Source organism: Callorhinchus milii, unplaced genomic scaffold (assembly GCF_018977255.1).
Source record: "Callorhinchus milii isolate IMCB2004 unplaced genomic scaffold, IMCB_Cmil_1.0 Scaffold22, whole genome shotgun sequence".
NCBI lineage: Eukaryota > Metazoa > Chordata > Chondrichthyes > Chimaeriformes > Callorhinchidae > Callorhinchus > Callorhinchus milii.
Window position 1 is genome coordinate 904,463 of NW_024704763.1, and position 20,034 is coordinate 924,496.

The 20,034-nt window shown below is 54.9% G+C and overlaps 1 protein-coding gene across 3 annotated transcripts in view; it reads left to right on the plus strand.

Moving 5' to 3' along the window:
* The first annotated feature begins 7,474 nt into the window (after positions 1–7,474).
* The window catches only part of LOC103188366 (A-kinase anchor protein 13), a 37,460-nt gene continuing 24,900 nt past the window's right edge, over positions 7,475–20,034 (plus strand). Inside the window, exons 1-7 of one of the 3 annotated variants that reach the window (XM_042343028.1) lie at positions 7,475–7,534; positions 13,759–13,885; positions 16,159–16,904; positions 17,354–17,404; positions 18,456–18,518; positions 18,939–19,131; positions 19,405–19,492. In XM_042343028.1, the coding sequence (XP_042198962.1) occupies positions 13,793–13,885; positions 16,159–16,904; positions 17,354–17,404; positions 18,456–18,518; positions 18,939–19,131; positions 19,405–19,492 (1,234 nt within the window). In that variant the 5' untranslated portion in view covers positions 7,475–7,534; positions 13,759–13,792. The remainder of the gene's footprint in view (positions 7,535–13,758; positions 13,886–16,158; positions 16,905–17,353; positions 17,405–18,455; positions 18,519–18,938; positions 19,132–19,404; positions 19,493–20,034) is intronic. The other 2 variants (XM_042343029.1, XM_042343030.1) reach the window with 2 other exon arrangements.

Here is a 20,034-nt window from a genome sequence, read left to right on the forward strand (position 1 = left end):
CTCGTTACACAAACACAGGACGGGCGCAGATCCGCACTGAGCTTCCACAGCCCTGAGAAGGGAAATGGCGAGGAGCGAGGGCTTTGGTGTGTTTCCGTGGTTGCCCCCCCCCCCCCCCGACCCCGCCCGCCTCCCAACCCCCCACCCCCGCTGGGCGCGCTGTGCCAGCTGGCCTGGCTGGTGCCGGCCGGCGAGGGGCTGGGGACTTGCCGATTGCCCACAAAGGCCGTCTGCGGTGCAGATGTTCCACAAGCAGCTGGAGGACGCAACAGCACTCCAGAGGACAGGAATCTGGGCTGGATTTTGTGGCCAGATGTGCGCAGGGGGGTGGGAGGGGGGGGCTGCTGTGAAACACTCTCACTGTCGGGTTTGTGTTTGGGCCAAATGCCCTGGTGACCTGCCCCGGGGTGCGAGGTGAGGGTCAGGGATGAGGACAGGTGTGAGGTTGGCACTGGTGGTGGTGGTGTGGAGCGCCTCAGCCATCAGCTGCCGTGAGATTCACAGCTGACAATGGAGCAGCGACTCGGTGCGGTGCCGCCCCGTGGCCGGGGCGGGTAGTGCAGGCTGCGGCTCGCTCACTGGCCCGTGACGGAGCTCAGTCGTGGACCTCTCGTTTCCTTCCCTACAGACGAGGAGAGAGACAGCGGTGGAAACCGGGATAAGGGGAGAGACTGCGTTGGGAATCGAGACAAGGGCCGGAGCGAGCTCGGACCCCAGTCCGTGGTGAGTGTCTCTTCGCCTGTCCGGTATTTCAGCGTGTCTGTCGTGTTGTCATGTGGGTGGGGGTTGGGGGGTGGGGGGCGCGATTGAACTTCATGCCGTGTCCCAGCTCCCCACATCAGATGCAAGCGAGAGACCTGTGCTTGATTCACGGCAGGGGGTGAAACCTTGGGAAAGTTTCCTTACTCCACACTCCTGATAATGATCCCTCAAGAAAAAAAACAATAATAAATTGGTCGCTTCAATCCACGACTGTTTGTGGGACACTCACTGCTGTGCGCAATTGGCTGCCGCGTTTCGCCCACAAATATATACGGTCAGTTCACTTTACAGTGTATTCTGTGAAGCGCTTTGAGACGTCTCGAAGACGTGAAAAGCGCTATATCAAATGCAAGTGTTATTACTATCAGATCATTGAGCAGGAGTGATAATGTGCAGAAATACTTCACACAGTGCTGTTCTCCCTGTACCTCGTCTGCCTGTATATCATCTTAATTGGATTACAATGCGGTCAGTTCCTGTGATGAACAGCAGAGGCAGAGCTGGTGCTGTTAGGGTGAGATGTGATCTCCTCTGGGCTCGGTTATTACGTGTTACAGAAATAATAATAACAATAATCTTTGCTTTTGATATCGCGCCGCATCACGTCATTGAGACCTCTCAAAGCGCTTCACGGAATACACTGTATAGTGGATTGACTGTATGTTTTGTGGGTGAAACACAGCAGCGTCCCCACAAACATTCGTGGACTGAGGGATAAAATTATTATTATTTGGTGGGATTGTTTTTGCTGTCTCATCAACGTGATAAGGCACGATCTCAAATGCAAGGATTATTATTATGATTATTATTATTATAATACGTCACTCTGCCCTGTGTGACCCTGAGATGTGGTTGGGCAGGTTACATAGGTCTGAGTGGCTTTGGGCTGTTTGTTTCATAGTCATCTAGAGAATGGCTTGTGTTGTAGTCACTGGGCCTCAGCCAGTGGTAAATACCAACGAGGAGATAAGGTACAGCATTAGCAACTGTAGTTATAACAGCGCCTCGCCCCAGTAGTTCTGTCCGTGCCTAGCCCCAGCCAGAGGCTCAGCAACGCACCCCTGGAGATTGCGACCTGTTACAAGGAAACGCTCGTTAATAATTATCATCATAATAATAATCCTTGCATTTGATATAGCGCCTGATCGCGTCTTCGCGATGTCTCAGAGCGCTTCACAGGATACACTGTAAAATGAATTGACTGTGTATTTTTGGGCGAAACGCGGCAGCCAATTGCACACAGCAACGTCTGTCCCACAAACAGCCGTGGGTTGAGTGGCCAAAATTAAAAAAAACTTATGTTTATAATATTCAGCCTTCAGTTTAATACCATGTTTTGGGGTGCGAGGTGGGGGTGGGGTGGGGGGGCACAGGCCAGGACGCTGAGGCCCTGATACAAAGGAGCTTTGTTGTGCAGGAAGCCTGAGGAGCACACTGGCTGTCTGTCTTACCCCGAGACAGAGCTGCCTCCCTGGGCCGGGGTGGGGACTGGGGGAACTGCTGGTTTTCGTGGCTGGCGGGGCTGGGGCAGGGCTGGCGCTGGGCAGGGGCTGGCGCTTGGCTGGCGCTGGGCAGGGGCTGGCGCTGGGCAGGGGCTGGCGCTGGGCAGGGGCTGGCGCTGGGCAGGGCTGGGCAGGGCAGGGCTGGGGCTGGGCAGGGCAGGGCTGGCAGGGCTGGGGCAGGGCAGGGCTGGGCTGGGCTGGTCAGGGCTGGTCAGGGCAAGGGCTGGGCATGGCTGGGGCTGGGCAGGGCTGGGTTGGGCAGCGCAGGCTGGGGCTGGGGCTGGGCAGGGCAGGGGCAGGGGCAGGGCAGGGGCAGGGCTGGGCAGGGCTGGCAGGCTGGGCAGGGGCTGGGCTGGGCAGGGCTGGGCCGGGGCTGGGCTGGGGCTGGGCTGGGGCTGGGGCTGGGCAGGGCAGGGCAGGGCTGGGCTGGGCAGGGCTGGGGCTGGGGCTGGGCAGGGCTGGGCAGGGCAGGGCTGGGCAGGGCTGGGGCAGGGCAGGGCTGGGCTGGGCTGGTCAGGGCTGGTCAGGGCAAGGGCTGGGCAGGGCTGGGCATGGCTGGGGCTGGGCAGGGCTGGGTTGGGCTGCGCAGCGCAGGGCTGGGCAGGGCAGGGCAGGGCAGGGCTGGGCAGGGGCAGGGGCAGGGCTGGGCTGGGGCTGGGCTGGGGCAGGGCAGGGCAGGGCAGGGCAGGGCTGGGCTGGGGCTGGGCTGGGGCAGGGCAGGGCAGGGGCAGGGCAGGGGCAGGGCAGGGCAGGGCTGGGCAGGGCTGGGGCAGGGCTGGGCTGGGCTGGGGCAGGGCTGGGCTGGGGCAGGGCTGGGCTGGGGCAGGGCTGGGGCAGGGCAGGGCTGGGCAGGGCAGGGCTAGGGCTGGGCTGGGCTAGGGCTAGGGCTGGGCAGTGGCTGGGCTGGGGCAGGGCTAGGGCTGGGCAGGGCTAGGGCTAGGGCTGGCAGGGCTGGGCAGGGCAGGGCTAGGGCTGGGCAGGGCTAGGGCTAGGGCTGGGCAGTGGCTGGGCAGGGCTGGGCTGGGGCAGGGCTGGGGCTGGGCAGGTCAGGGCTGGGCTGGGCTGGGCTGGGCAGGGCAGGGCTGGGCAGGGCTGGGCAGGGCAGGGCTGGGCAGGGCAGGGCAGGGCTGGCGGCACAGACCGAGCACTGGGATGAAATGGAAAGTTGGTCGAGGCCACACCACTTCCTGCTCCTCAGATTTCCTTCCACTCACTTCTGCCTCTCATATTGAGTATCTGGAAAAGCTTTTACAGGGGAATTGCACACAGGAGAGACGTAAATGTGTCTGTGTGTGTGCAGTGTGCAGGTCTGTGTCCGTGTGCATCTGCGTGTCCTTGTGTGTGTGCACGCCTGTATGTGTGTGGTATGTGTGTATACATATCTGTCTGTGTGTGCAGATCTGTGTCCGTGTGTGTCTGTGTATCCTTGTGTGCGTGTGTCTGCGTGCCCTTGTGTGTGTGAGTGCGCGCGTGCGTGTCTGTCTGTGAGCGCGCGTGTGTCTGTCTGTGTGCGTCCGTCTGTCTGTGCGTCTCTGTGTGTGTCTGCCTGTCGGGGCGTGTGTGTGTGTGTGTGTGTATGTATGTGCCTGTCTCAGTGAGTGTGTGTGTGATGATGTGTACGGGGATCGGACTAACCAGATGGCTCTCAGGGACGGGTGATGGGTCGCTAGGTGTGGTGGCAGCTGGCAGCACAAGCTGCCCACACGCATGAGCAACACATAGTTAGCTGGAATCTTTACAGACGTGTGTGCGTTGTTGCCGTGGTAACCAGATTTGTTGACTGTCGACTCAATGGAATAATCCCATTCCAATTTTTAACAGTCTCTGTGGTCTCCCTCTCGCCTTCTTGTTGATGCTTCGATGCCCCCCCCTCCCCCCCCCCCCCCAGGCGGGTTGGCTGGTTGGTTCACAGTGTGGGAGCCATGTGACTGTTCGTGGACGGCTATTTTCCGAGCGGGATCCATTACTTGGTTTCGGGCTGGAAACCGGGAAACATCTGGGAACGATAATCCTGTGACGTCAACACAGCTTCAGCCGGGCTGGGAGTCAGGCAGAGCGAGGATTAGGGACTAAGACACTGCTAATATACATTCCCCTCTCGTCCAAGTGCTTCAGCTGTGCTGGGGGGGTGGGGGGCGGGGAGCAGGCATGTGGTGGGGGGCAGGCAAGTGGGGTGGGGGTGCAGGCTGGAAGCGGGACTATAATGGAGACGCCAGTGACTGCAGCAGCAACAACAGCAACTTGCATTTTACACAGCGTCTCTGAGCGCTTAACAATACCGGAGCCTGATGCCGAGCCGGGGGAGGGAGGGAGGAGGTGAACATTAGCACACGGTCGAAGAGGAGAGTCTTTCATGATTGTGAATGAAAGGAGGGGAATGAGGGAGGGAGGGAGGGAGGGAGGGATTGAGGTTCCAAAGCTTCGTGGGCGTTAGTGGCGTAAGCGCGGTAGTGGAGGGCGGAAATCTCAGCAATATTCCAGCAGAATACAATGGCTGTCCTTGATGAGCAACTCAGATTCTGTACCGTATATTTTAAGACCCGTTTTAGAGCAGTAACTAACCGCTCGTTTGCTCACTCGCTCCCTGCATCAGCTTCACACGGAGCCTGTCTCTGCTTGTTGCTGCAATAAAGATCCCGGGGGGAAGGAGAAGGAATGGGCGAGCGAGGGGTTGGGGGTGAGGGGGAGGTGGGGGTGAGCTGCAGCGTGATGTTATGTGCATCTGAATACAGTGGCTGTTACACTGGATGAAGCAGTGCCAGGGAAAGAGGAAGGAGGGAAGTTCTAAGCCGGGGAGACACACGGACACACCAGGCGCAGGGAGTGGCGCTGTGCTGTGCGTAAGAGCTCAGCTGATGTGAATAGGGCCATTGACAGCACTGTGCACTCACTCCGGCAGCTCACACACACACACACACGCTGTCTGTCCTGCACAAACTGACTGTGCGTGTGTCTGTGTTGTTTTTTTTTCCGGTTTTAAAACAATCTGCAGACTGTATTTTCTGGAATTAATGCACGTCTGTGGGGACTGCGTTTTGTTTTGCTTTTTTGGCCACGTGCGAGACGTTTGGAAGTGAGGGAGACTGTGGCTGTGACTGTCGTTGCTGAGCTCAGCTCCGAGTGAAGGGTTTTATTTGTGGTTGACGTTCGTTCGGGACGCAAGTCAGCTCCTGTGATTCAGAGAGAGGGATTCAGTGTGTGGGTGTGTGAGGGCAGCTGCGCTCTCTATGTGTCAGGAATTACCCGCTGGAGCCCGTGGTGAGGGATTTGCCACGCTCTCCATCTCTCCGTCAAAATGTACGAAAGGCACAAGAGACGTTACAGTCTGTCCGGAGTTTCCAAGCGCGGCAGCCGGGCGGGGGATGTGGTGCTGCTGAAGGTACGTACGTTCATTTGCGCAGTGATTTCTGTAATAAAAATATCGCTAGCCTTTGTGGGTGTGTCTGTGCTTGGGTGTGTGTCAGTGTGATGTTTGTCAGTGTGTGTGTGTGTGTGTTGTCTGAACGTGTGTTTGTGTGAGTGAGTGAAAGTGAGCGCTTGTGTGTGTGTGTGTGTGCGTGTCAGTATGTATGTGTGTAATGAGCTGTTGAATAAGAGAAAGTCTGGAGTTCAGTCTGGGAATCTTATCCTGAACTTTTTACTGGATGAATTTGGCCAAGTTCCTGAGGAGCGCAGAGAGAGCAGTGACTGCAATTACACAGCTTTGCTCTGCTAATAGAGTTTCACAAAAGAGTGAGACTGTGGAGAGAAAGGGAAGGAGGGAGGGAGAGTGGGAGGGAGGGAGACCTGTGGGGAGCGGGAGATCATTCCCGTCATGGAGCATTGACTCTAACTGCGGCTCCGAATGTCCAGTAGATACACGGATACACTGCGGGATGTGGGGGGAGGGAACTAAATGTCATGAATAGGACTTTGTTCATTGTGGAGCTCCCCTTGGGCATTCCCAAACCCCTTCCCCCCCCCCCCCACCCCCCCCTCACCCTCCCGCCTCCTCAATGATCCCTGGACATTCGGGGGGGTGGCAGGGGGAGTGGGGGAGAGAGAGAGAGAGAGTGAAACGAAGCCTGGGAAAAGTGAGCGTGTCTGTGTTCAATCAGATATGTTTCCCAGTGCGGCTGGTCTGTGCCAGAGAACTGGCTCTGAAATCACACAGATGTTTTGTCCTTTGTCAGGCAGGAAAAGCAAAGCAAAAAAAGCTTTTATCCGTTCCTTTTTGAAGTCGGATGAGGGGGGGGAGGGGGAAAGAGAGAGAGAGAGAATCACAGCCACATGGTTTGTTCTTTGACGGGGGGTTGGGGTGGGTTGCATGGGGTTGGGGGAGAAGACAACAACAGCAACTTGCATTTATATAGCGCCCCTCGTGCAGGGCAGCGTCCCAGAGGATGGTCTGTATTTACTCCCAGGGTTGGCATTTCCTGAGTCGCGTTGAACAATGGCACGGGGTAAAGGTTGCCTTTGCCGTGTGCGGAGGCAGTGAGGTGCCGCACTGTGTCAGCCTGTTCACTATGATGCTCAGTCGATCCACAGAGACCGCTTGCTTATCAGCAACGTATGTGCCTGGGATTGCAGCCGGCCTATTTATACCTCGCTGTGAAAGTATTACTTGTGAAATGATTTGTTTTCCTCTTAAACAGAGGCCGTTCCGGAGAGCGACCTCTGGGGCCTGGGTTTGAGCGATTCCATCACTAACGGCTTATAAGGAAGGGGCTGGCAGCCGTGTGTGTAATTTGTTGGTGTTGTGTATGTGAGCCTATGTGTGACCATTGTCGGCGGCCGGGCCTTCAGGCTCTCTGCCCCACCCTCTGGAGCTCCATCCCACATTCCCTTTGCCTCGCTCCCTCCCTCGCCTCCTTCGAGGAGCATCTCAGTACCCTCCTCTTCGACCGCACCTTCGATCACCCTCCTACCTTCTTCCACCCTCCCTGCCCTCCACACCCTCGATCCCGAACCCCAGCTCGGGTCCAAATCCCTGACTGTAAATGCAATTTGGTCACTCAATCCACGACTGTTTGTGGGAACGCTGCTGTACGCTATTGGCTGCCGTGTTTCTCCCACAAAATACACAGTCAATTTGCTTTGCGGAATATTCTGTGAAGCGCTTTGAGATGTTTTTGTTTGTGTGTCATTGTGTGTGAGTGTGTGTGAGTCTGTGTGTGATCTCAGCTCCCAGTAACACTGACGTGCTCTGCCTTTGCCTTTACAGATCATCCGAGAGGACTGGTGTCCAGAGCCCAGGCTACTGCCCCCTGAACACAGCGCCCAGCCAGCAGGTAAGTGGAGGCTTTGCTGAGGGTGAACGTGAGCAGTGGAGGGAGTGGGGCTTATTGTAGACCGAGTCAGTGCTCACTGCACAGTGACTGTCTGATTAATGTTCAACTGAAGAGCGTTAAAATCCAGCCAAGGTCTGTCTCTGTACCACACCAGGGTCACTCACAGCCTGGCTCCCACCGGCAACCAGAGGCAACCACCGGTTGAAGCCTCATTTAAGGGCTTGTGAGCTGGCAGTCCAGGCTGACACTGCAACACAGCGCTGCATTGTTAGAGGTACCTTTCCCTCCAGTGAGATGTTAAACTCAGGTCCTGTCTGTGCCTGTTGTTACGGATGTTGAAGCTGCCCTTGGCACAAAGAGAAGGGAGTTTCCCTCCCTAGTGTCCTGGCCAACTATCCCGCACATTAATTACTTGTTCACCTCACAGCTGCCTGTGAACCTCGCTGGCACACACCACCACAAGGTTTGCCTAAAACAACAGTCACTGCACTCGATGGTAATCGCTCACGAGACACGTTGCTGTGAGAAGGATTGTGTGATTGGCGTAAAATGGCCGTCTTGCTTCTTTCAGCTTTTTCCTTCTGTCCAGTGCTGTGTGAGATGCAAACCGTCAGTCACTGCGCCCCTAACCACTGCACCTCCTTCACTCTATCCCTCTGTCTCTCTCGCACCCTCCCTTTACCGCTCTGTCTCACTCCCTCTCTCTACCTCTCTGTCTCACTCCCTCTTTCTACCCCTCCGTCTCACTCCCTCTCTCTACCTCTCCGTCTCACTCCTCCCTACCCCAGAGTCTCACTCCCTCCCTCTAGCTCTCTGACTCACTCTCTCTCTCTCTCGACTATGACAATCACCCCCCTCCTCCATGCTCAGCATCCAACACCGTAAAGACTTATGCTATGTGAAGGGCGCTGTGTAAATGCAAGCAGCGGCTGTTGTTGTAGTGGCTGTTTTTGTTGTTGTAGTAGTTGCTGCTGTTGTTCCTGATTGTGTTGTTGTTGCTGTTGTTGCTATTGTTGTTGTAGTATGCGGGTGTACAATACATGGTTTACTGTGCGCATAAAATAAGCCTTCCTGCATGGGGAGGGTGGGGTGGGGGGGTGGTGTAGGGGGGAAGGTGACTATAGGTGAGGTTGAGGAGGTCAGTCTTAATGTGGAATCACTCCATGTTTCCCAGTGAGATGACACCGCATGTTGGCGACGGGCTGTGTTTCCACTCGAGGTGACGTGTGTATAAACCACACTAGCCACGTGTGGGGATGTGACTGAGCCCTTGATTTGCAAACCTATTGCTCAGTTCCTCCAGCAATTGAAAATTCCGTCCGTCCGCCTCTCTTTCCCTCCCTCTCTGGCTGGCTCTCGGCTCTGAGCTCTCAGCCCTGCTCCGCACTGGAGATGGAGCTGCTGAAAACGTATGATCTGATCTGAGGAGAATGTGGAAAAGGAAAAAAAAATCTGCCCTAGCCCCCAGCGTTTCATTACAGCAACTGTTCTCAGTCCAACTGTGTAAAGACACCCCGGCCACTCCAGGTGGTTTAATGTGTGTGTGTGTCCAAGTGTTTGTCTGTGTGTGTTTGTGTGTATTTACGTGTACGTGTCCATGTGTGTGTGTGTCAGTGTGTATGTCTTTGTGCGTTTCTGTATTTGTGTGTGTGTGTGTGTGTTTGTGTGTGTGTGTATGTGGGGGGTCTGGACAGTGAGAGTGTTCTGTGGGGTTGGAAGCACTGTGTGATGCCTGGATCATCGCCAGTGTTTACGGCTCAGTTGGAGAAACCCAAATAATAAAAAAAAGGCAACTTATTTTTAGATTAGATTCCACTCCTTAATCGGTGAGAGAGCTTTTAACATAGCAGGAGCCATTGTGGTGAGAATGCCTTCAACATGGATTCCTTGTGATTCGGAAGCTTGTGTGCAATGATTCATCAACAACAACAAAATTACATTTGTATAGTGCCTTTCACGTCGGGAGGACGTCCCAAGGCACTGGACAGACAATGAACACAAGTTATGGTGTAGGTGAGCGTGAACAATTTCAGTCACAGAATTTAAGATAATCCCCTCCCCCCCCCCCCCCTCCCCGATCCTCTACACCACTGACTGTTTGGTTTGGAGACTCTTAATCATGGTGACGGGTTTCCACATGTGTCAGACATTCGACCGACCAAACATGGCCACAGTTTATTTGGAAGCCGATCTTCCTGTAGTTCTTATTAAAATATATATTTTTTAAAAAATTCTAAATTAAGAGTAGATTTGATCGAGTCGCCAGAGTTTATTATGAAATATTATTACAAAGTATTAAGCATTAATATCACAGAGAGGATTGATATCTGGTCTGGGATGGATACAGAGTTGGTATTGAGTTGGTGCAGACTTTGCTGTCAGGGTGTGTCTACGTGGGACGTTACACGCAGAGGATTCTAATTTGAATCTGTTTGTATGAGGTAATAGAAAGCAAAATTACAAGGGAGGGAAAAGTGATTATTTCCTGATGGGGAAATGGAACAGTGTATTTATTAGTGGCTGTTGCTGGGTACGTGAGCCAACCTGGCTCTCAGCCCAGCTCTCAGTCATTCCATCCTCCTCCGCTCCCCCAGCCTGTGCTGTGCCCAGGTTAGCTCCAGCCTTGCCCCCCATTCCCACGTCGCTCCTGCTGATTAGACCTCACCGGGGATAAAATAATCACCATGTAATGAAAATACGCTAAGGAGTCCCGCAGTGCAGTGGCTAGTTCTGTGCGCAATTGGATGTCGCGTTTCGCCCACAAATATACAGTCGATTCACTTTACAGTCTATTCTGTGAAACGCTTTGAGGCGTCGAGAAGACGTGAAAAGCGCTATACCAAATGCAAGGATTATTATTACTATTAGAGGGGACCCGGGATCGATTCCCAGCCAGTACAAAACCTTTGGCAAGTTTCCTTACTCCACACCCCCGGTTTACCCAGCAGTAAGTAGGAACCCGATTGTTAGTTGATTGGAGGATCGCTTTCCGGAGGGTAATAATCCCTCCAAGAAAAATATTTTGGTCACCCAATCCATTGACGCATTGACATGAAGGATTGCAAGGATTGCGATGTTAGAGGTCACATCTCACTGTTGTTCAGAAATCCATCTGCTCAAGGAGCTCAGCAGCCAAACCTAAGTCGGCATCGTGAGCTGAGAGGCACCTGGTGATATAATTCCTGTTTAATGTTCAGGTTAATGATCCCCCACACCACCACCACCCCTCCCTTTACAACACATACAAACACTAAACAACCTACCATTTAATCACCACTAACCCTGTGTTGAGACAGGTAGCGGACTCCTAATGGAGCGCCTCTCCTAATTACTTGTACGAAACATGCCATTAAAGCTCCATCACCACCCCATGCGGTGGCTGACATGTCAGGACAGCACGTTACACGTGTGTGCGGGCTGTTTTGCCCGAGTAATTTATGTGTTTCTTTTCTCTCCCACTGTGGCTGGCGTCCTGGCTTATAATTTTCTCCTGCAGTAAAAATATGTAGCACTGCTCTGACATTCCTGTGTGGGGATTTGTGTCTGGATGTTTGGGTGTGTAGGTGTGTGTGTGTATAGATGTGTGTGTGTGTACAGGTGTGTGTGTGTGTGTGTGTGCATATAGGTGTCTGTGTGTGTGTATAGGTGTGTGTGTGTGCATATAGGTGTGTGTGTGTATAGGTGTCAGTGTGTGTATGTATATAGGTGTCAGTGTGTGTGTGTATATAGGTGTGTGTGTATAAGTGTGTGTGTGTGTATAGGTGTGTGTGTGTGTGTAAACACACACACTTGGCTTCAGTCTGAGATTTGATGTGAGAGGCTTTGTATTTAAAGGCTGTGTTACTGGTTGTAACTCAGTCTTTCACACAGGCTGGTCCTGGGAGAAGACGAACAGGGAGGTAGGTTTCCTGAGATACTTCCTAGACAGAGCAAGACGAGCAGACACGATGGCTGAGATCTTTCATGTGGTTAAAGTGAAACTATATTGTCCTTAAATTGTGTTCAGGGCTATGACAGTGGCAGAAATAATAATAATAATCCTTGCATTTGACACAGCGCCTTATCACGGTCTTTGAGACGTCTCAAAATGCTTCACAGGATACACTGTAAAGTGAACTGACTATTTTGCAGGTGAAACAAAATGGGGGGGTGGGGTGGGGAATGGGCATTGTATCATCAGAGACACCGTCATTGGGGTGAGACATTAAAAGCAGGCTGTCAGGTTGAATGGGAGGATCGCTTATCACAGAGACTCGTGACCCTCAATTCTAAAGCGTTGTGTACTCAGCAGAATATAAATATTGTTTGGACCAGGGAGCGAGAATAAAACTGTTCAGTGTGTGGAGACGGGCACAACATGAACACAGACTCCCTGGTTAGTGGCAGCACCGACCTGTTCAAGCAACATTCCTCCCCTCGTCTTCTCCCCCTCTCCTCCCACCCCCCTCCCCTTCTCCTCTCCTTCCCCCCCTTCCCCCCCCCCCCCCCCCCCCCCCCCACCCACTTCTCCTCTTTTCTCCCCTAACTTCTCTTTTTCTTTAACAACTTGCCATTTGATGTTACATTTTCTGCTGGTCCATGCTCTTTAATTCAGTCAGTAATAGAGGGAGGGAGAGCATTGATAGTCTGGATGGGACCACACGCATGCAGACCTACACACATGCACACCTACATACACGCACACCTATATACACACACACACATGCACACATACAGACACCCACACACACATGCACATACAGACACACACACAGATAGTCACACACACACACAGCTCAGCTCTGAATCACCGTTAGACAATCCCATTGTGAGTTGGCCCTCAGACCCCCCCAGAGTGCGAGGTGCAGCCTGTGCCCCCGGCTCGGAGCTTGTGTGTGTGTTAGTTATCAGGTTCCAGCATCAGCCTTGACCGTTTTGCTAGCGGACAGTGTACAGAGCAACCTCCCCACCACCCCCCCAGCAGTGAATTGTCAGGCCCTCTCTCTGCCACTCTCTTACTCTCACTTTCACTGTATGCGTCTCTCTGTCGATGTCTCACTCTCTCTGTCACACTCTCCCACTCTCTCTGTCACTCACTGTGTAGTTGTGCAGACATGGAGACGTATTCTGGGCAAGCTTTTCCTGTGGCACCGCACCCCCTAGAAATTGGGTGTGGGACGTCCGTCTGTTCTGACTCATCGCAGTGAGGAATCTTATAGTTAATGGTGGTGGGGGGGAGGTGAAGTGAAGCTCTGTGTATCCACAGCTTGGACAGGTGTAGATCGAGACACAGACTCTCTGTCAATGGGTAATGTCCTTTAGGTGGAGTCCTGTAGCTCAGTGGTTACAGCACTCGCCTCGCAAGCGAGAGGACCCGGGTTCGATTCCTGGGCAGGGAGAGACGTTGGGCAAGTTCCCTTACTCCGCACACACGCCTCTGTTTACCAGCAGTCAGTAGGAATCCGGTTCTTAGTCAATAGGCAGATCGCTTTTCCGGGGGTAATAAGCCATTAAAAAATGTTATTATCCTGTGGTTAGCAAAACAGTACAGATTGTTACCGCTCGGTGGCAGAGGCAGGGAGGGAAGTCACAGCTGGTGGTGTTTCAGTCGATGGATGCAAACTGCACGTTTGACTCTCTCGGACCAGTGTGTGCAGTCATTTACTGCTCGGGAGTCATATCCTGCAGCTCAGTGGTTAGAGCACTCGCTTTGCAAGCGATCGATTCCCAAGCGGGGAACAACTTTAGGCAAGTTTCCTTACTCATTCACACGGTGGTTAGTTGATTGGCAGATCACTTTTCCAGGGGTAATAATCCCTTCAAAAATGATGCTAATAATAATCATCCGGTCACTCAATCCACGGCTGATTGTGGGCCGCTGCTGTGCACGATTGGCTGCTGTGTTTCGTCCACAAGCTATACCGTGATTATACTTTGCATATATTCTGTGAAGAGCTTTGAGACGTCTCGAAGTCGAGATGAGGCCTGTATCAAACACAAGGATTATTATTAACCCGTTAACTCTTCTCCAAAACACCTGCTCCCAATGCTTCGTGCCTATGGGTGGCCCTCGATTACCAGCTCAGGGCTTTGGGGGTTATTTTGACAATTTGATGGCACATCACCTGGGCTTGTCTTGTGCCCCCCCCACACACACACACACACACAGGTGGCAAGTTGGCCATTTCATTGCTCCTCTCTATACGGCGGGTTGGCGTGGCTGACCTCTCTCTCTGTGTTACCAGAGTGTGACCGGCTGGTGGCCGAGCGCTTGGCTGGATGCCCCCAGCCGTGCCTGAGGCCGGAGACGCTGTGTGCCCACCGGGACGGCTGAGCCATGACAAAGAGGACCCCGTTAACAAGCTCTCACAGGTAGGTCTCGGTCTGTCACTCACTACCCGCTCGGGCAGCCCTGTGCGACTTCATTTCTAAATCCCCTCCCACCTTCCCTTCCTCCTTCCCACGTTCCTTCCCTCTCTCACCCCTTCCCCCCCATCTCTCACCCCACACCCTCCCAACACTCACACATGGGGTCAGTTTTGCCCGTGGCACAGGCCAGACTCCCAGCCTGAGGTCTGTGTGTGTGCGTCTGTGTGTGTGCGTCTGTGTCTGTGTGTGTGTGTGTGTGATCTCTGTGGCTGTGCACAGCCGTGTGTCGGTCAGTCTCGCCACAGACCGTGAGCTGAAGGAATAAATGGTCACTTCACGAGATCACAAGACGCTCTGGATGGGAAACAAAAAAAAACAAAAAACAGCCCTTGGGACTTCATTTAATCTCATTCCCCCCTCCCCGCCCCCTCCCCCCGCCCCCTCCCCCCGCCTGCTCTCTTCCCATGACTGCATCGGGCTGTTTCCTAAATGGAGCCAGTGTCCTGGTGCGACCGCCCTTCCTGGTAACCTCACCAGCTGAGGACAGCAACTTGTGTAACCTCCTCACACACGGGGAGACGGGGAGACGGGGAGACGGGGAGCTGAGCTCTCACCCCAACTCCTCAGCAGCTGTCACTGTGCAGTCAGCTTCCTGCTCCCTGATGCCAGTCACTGTGCGTGTCTGCGGGCTTGTGTGTGCGTATGTGGTGTGCGCATGCGCTTGCGGGAGTGTGTGTGCGCACGCATGTGTTTGCAGGTGTGTGTGTGTGCGCGCACGTGTGTTTGCGGGAGTGTGTGTGTGCGCGCGCGTGTGTTTGCGGGAGTGTGTGCGCGTGAGAGTGTTTGCAGGAGTGTGTGTGTGCGCGCGCGTGTGTTTGCGGGAGTGTGTGCGCGCGCGAGTGTTTGTGGGAGTGTGTGTGCGCGCGCGCGTGTGTTTGTGGGAGTGTGTGTGTGCGTGCACACGTGTGTTTGCAGGAGTGTGTGCGCGCGCGTGTGTTTGCGGGAGTGTGTGTGTGCGCGCGCGAGTGTTTGTGGGAGTGTGTGTGCGCGCGCGCGTGTTTGCGGGAATGTGTGTGTGCGCGCGCGTGTGTTTGCAGGAGCGCGTGTGTGTGTGTGTGTGTGTGCACATGCATGTATTGTGTTTAAGGAAATGGCTCACCTGCACTATGTAACATTTGCCCGATGAGGATGGTCTTTCGCGCGGTGCTGGTGGTGGGAGGTGACTGGGGGCTGTCTTCCCCGTGAGGAGGCTTCTTGTGAATGTTTCTCTGATGGTGTTTGCGGAGCTCACTGCGTCACACGCCCCCGGACTGGCTGCGGGTTCACCAGTACCATTTAAATGGACGGAAATTTTTAATAACGAGTTTTGTTTTCCCTTCGAAACCAGCAGCGAGCGGACACAAGGGCTGCAGTGTGTGTCTGCTCCCCATCTGGGCAGCGTATGTATGTATGTATGGCTGAGGCTTTGGCACAAGTTTCCCCCCCCCCCCCCCCCAGCCCCGCCGAATCCACTGCATAGACCAGCAAATCCAGGCTCTCCCCCACCCCCCCCATATCACAACGGCAACGGCACTCACTGTGTGTGTTGTGTGTGGAGCTGCTGTAAGCAAACACTGGGCGGAATTCATTAAACAGCTGCCGTTTAAATACCAAGGTTTGTTTGTGACACCAATCCTCCGCCCCCCCCCCCCACCTCCCCCCACCCTCTCAACATTCAACAACCCCCACCCCCCACCACCACCCGAGTGTGATGGGTGCTGTATAAGCATACACACGGGACCGTGCTATCACACACGTGCTAATCATGGGGTGTTGGAGGGAGCTACAAATACACAAATGTCAGTAGCAGGAACCAGAGGAGGCCATTCAGCCCATCAAGCCTGTTCTGCTTGTATATGAAATATGTATAATAATAATAATTTAGATATCACCACTTACTGAATGTGCAGTTGTTTCTCTCTCAGGGCTCTCTCTGGGCTGCGTCTACGCCCTACTCCCTCCCTTCCTCCCTCCCTCCCTGACGTGTGCGTGTTCCCAAGACCATCTCAAGACCTTCCTGTTTGACGGTACTTTGGCCACGCTCCCACCCTCAGCCTTCCTGCCGTCCACACTTGTTGATCCCAACCCCCAGCTCGGGGGGCAAACCCTTCACTGTCCAGGGCCTTGGGACGTCCCCCTGACGTGAAAGCCGCGGGGTAAATTTAATTTGTTGTTGTTGTTGTTGTTGCCGGGGGGAGTCGGGGCTGGTGAATTGAGTGCGTGTGTGTTTGGTGCAGGTGGAGCCAGGCCTGAGTGTGACGTATACTATTGATGGTGTAACCACAACCTCATCGTCCGCTGATACCGAGCCCCTCACGACCCCTGGCCAGGGCAAGGCGGAGCCTGTGTCTGTTAGCCCCACCCCAGGGGTGAAGGAGGAGGAGCCTGTGGATGATAGCCCCACCCCAGGGGTGAAGGAGGAGGAGCCTGTGGATGATAGCCCTGCCCCAGGGGTAAAGGGGGAGGAGCCTGTGGATGATAGCCCTGCCCCAGGGGTGAAGGGGGAGGAGCCTGTGGATGATAGCCCTGCCCCAGGGGTGAAGGAGGAGGAGCCTGTGGATGTTAGCCCCGCCCCAGGGGTGAAGGAGGAGGAGGAGCCTGTGTCTGTGAACCCCGCACCAAAGGAGGAGGAGCCTGTACCTGTGAGCTCCGCCTCAGGGACAAAGGGGGAGGAGCCTGTGGATGTTAGCCCCGCCCTGGGAGTGAAGGAGGAGGAGGAGCCTGTGAGCCCCGCCCTGGGGGTGAAGGGGAAGAAGGATGTGCCGAGGTCTCGGAGTGTGGAGGAGCCGGGGACACAGGCTGCCGGTGACGGTGATGGGGCTGCTCTAGTCTGCGAGGCGGAGGAGGAGAAGGACAGAGTGTCGGACGTGCCCGTCCGCTCCCCTGCCTTCCGGCCTTCCATCCGGTCACTCTCACCGTTCAGGAGGCACAGCTGGGGGCCCGGCAAGAACTCCGGCAGCGAGGCCGAGATGAATCACCGCAGGTAAGATATCAGCCGGAGGGAGGTCTGGGTGGGGAGGGGGTGGGGGCAGCGATTTGACACTTTCCAAATAAAACTCCCTATAGAAGGGGCACCGGTGACACGTGTTGATACCCACGAGTGGGGAAACAAGCTCTCCGCCATTGGTGGCCAGAGGAACACTGCGGGTCACTGTACGCTCCCCCACGGTGGGGTGACGTGCTCTCAGCCTCCGCTCAGATCTCACCAATGTCTTCAGCAGATCCCATCCATCCCAGTACTAATGGGTTCTCCTCTCTTTTTTCCCTCCCTCCCTCTCTTCCTCTCTTCCTCCCCCGTCGTCTTCTCTTCCCCTCCCTCCCTCCCTCCCTCCCTCTCTTCCTCCCCCCACTCTCCTCCTCTCCCCACTCCCTGCCTCCCTGTTCACCTGATCTTTTCCCCACTGACTGACGGTCTCCGTGCTTTGCTTCCAGTTCAGGGAGGTTACTTGGTGACGTAAAGAAGCCACCAATACATAGGAGAAGGTAAAACGTGATGATAATACCCGCTTGTACACCTGGAGCTGCTGCTTGTCTCTCGCTCTCCGGTACAGCGCGGCATGATGTTCTCCGGCAGCTCAGCACCTTGTTTCTGTGTAACATTTCGGAGCATCGGGTGTGACCGTGAACCCTGTCGGGGACTGTGTCCAATCCCGGGGGGGAATTTCTTAACGGGATTCCTGAATGAGGAATCGGAATAGATTGCGTGTGTGTAGGGGTGGTGGTGGGGGGGTGGGAGACAACTCCTGCTGACCGGAAGAAGTTCTCTCCTACCCGAGGGAACATCGCTCCGGCACCCTGTGCTCCCCAAGCGGAATTTGCAGGAATTCTGACTGGATTCCTTGACTCGAGGGTTAATGAAATATCCCCCTGGGGTAGAGGTGGGGGTAGAATTATTCCCCCCCCCCCCAAAACGTGGTCACTCAATCCACCACTGTTTGTGGGACGCTGCGATGTGCAATTGGCTGCCGCATTTCACCCACAAAATACACAGTTACTGCACTTTACGGTATATTGTGTGAAGCGCTTTGAGACGTCCCCACGACGCGATAAAACTTTGCATCGAATGCGAGGATTATTGCTATTATTTCGTTAACGCTTTCACTAGAATGCGCCACTATTGAGAACGGCTGTTAGCTGCTTTCCTAACGCTTTGAGGCTGAATTGTTTGACCGGGGTGGGGGGGGGAGAGGGGGGGTGGGGGGGGGAGAAGGGGGGTTGGTGCGGGGCGGGGTGGTGGGGGTTGCTGTGTGTGTGTGTGAGGCATGACCCTGTGCTAGGCCATGGCGTGTGTGTGTGTGTCTGTCTGTCCACTCCCCGCGATCACATTCACAGGGTAACCTTTAACACAGTCCTGTTGCTGCACTCGAGTTAACTGAAAGGGGTGCTGTGTCTTTGTGAGCTAAGCTTACCAAGTGGAGAGGGGGAGCTCGTTGCCTTGAAACCCCCTCCCGTGCCGGGAACATCGGTTCAAACACGTCCGATTCCTTGCCACCCTCGCCCCCCCCGGGCTGACCCTCTCTCCCCTTGTTCCTAGCCTGAGTTGGTGTCCCTCTGGGGAGCAGCAGTCGGCCACAGAGGCTGAGTTTAGTTACAGAAGGTACGGTACAGCGCACGCAACGTGTGGGTGTGTGTGTGCGTGTGGGGGAGTTGGGGGGTGGTTTGGTCAGAGCCATGCTCCACCACATCCACGACGATCGATTGCCACCAAAGTGCCCTCCCCCCACCCACCTCCGAGAAACTCTGCACGATTCAGTTGCCAGTTCAGCTGGAGCGTTGCTAGTTTCTTGGGTAAATCCTGTGTAAGAGTGTGAGGGTGTATAAACTTCCATCTGCTGCTCTTGTGTGCTGAGAGGTGATGTGTGTGTGTATGTGTGTGTTTGTCTGACTGTCTGCGTGTGTGTGTGTGTGTCTTTGTGTCTGCGTGTGTGTTTCTGGAGCCTGTAACCTGGTCTGTGTGTGTGTTAGTGAGTTGCAGTGTGCCTGTGAATAACGTGTGTGTATGGGTGCGTGTGCTCAGTTACAGCCTGGAAGGTCTGGTACGTGAGAACGTGGTGACGAAGGAGCAGATGCAGCCCACGGAGATGATATTCCAGCCGAGCCGAGACCCTCGCCGAGTTCCCCTGGTGAGCACGGATGGGGGGTCCCTGGTCTCGCTGACCGAGGAGGAGATGGAGTCGGACCAGATCGACAGTAGCGTGTTCCACGACCTGGTATGTGGCTCTCACAGACTCCAGTTCTCCATTCGTCGACCCCCTGCCTCCCCACACCATCCTCTCTCTCCTGTTGCGGCTGTGTTCTGAGGTCTGTTAATGGGCGCAGTGGAGGCTGTGAGCGTCCTTTTTCCTTATGTGTGGTGTAGCAGCTTTCACACGGAGAGCAGTTGTCAGAGCTTTGTGCGGGATGTGCAGTGTGGTGACTGTGTGTCGTGTCGGCGAGTGCGGGTGCCGGCGAGGAAATGAAAGGCCCTCGTGTTTCCCTTACAGAAATCACCGCGAGCAGCACAGAAACGCTCCAACCCCCCGCTGACCAAGTCAATTTCACTGCTCGCTATCAGCCCATCGAGCATAGATGGTGAGTACAGAGAGCATTCCTGTCCAGGAACAGGCTCACCCGAGGCTGGTGTGAGCGGGGCTCAGTGTGGGGCGAGGGCTGGTGTGAGTGGGGCTCAGTGTGGGGCGAGGGCTGGTGTGAGCGGGGCTCAGTGTGGGGCGAGGGCTGGTGTGAGCGGGGCTCAGTGTGGGGCGAGGGCTGGTGTGAGTGGGGCTCAGTGTGGGGCGAGGGCTGGTGTGAGCGGGGCTCAGTGTGGGGCGAGGGCTGGTGCGAGCGGGGCTCAGTGTGGGGCTGGTGCTGGCGTCTGAGGGGTTTCACGGTGTGTGCGTGTGTGTGACGTTCTCTGGTTGCTCCCCCTCCCCTCGGCGTTGCGTGTGGACTGGGGTGGAGGGCTCTCTCTCTCTCTCTGGACGCTGTAGAGCCTGGGGCTGTCACGAGCTGGTGTGTGTAGTGGAGGAGAGAGCTTGGCCGGTGTCACTATCTCAGTAATTAACCTGTGGTTTTGACTCTGATTTACAACACAGTTTACATTGACACACGGGGCTTTTGACATCACCACAGCA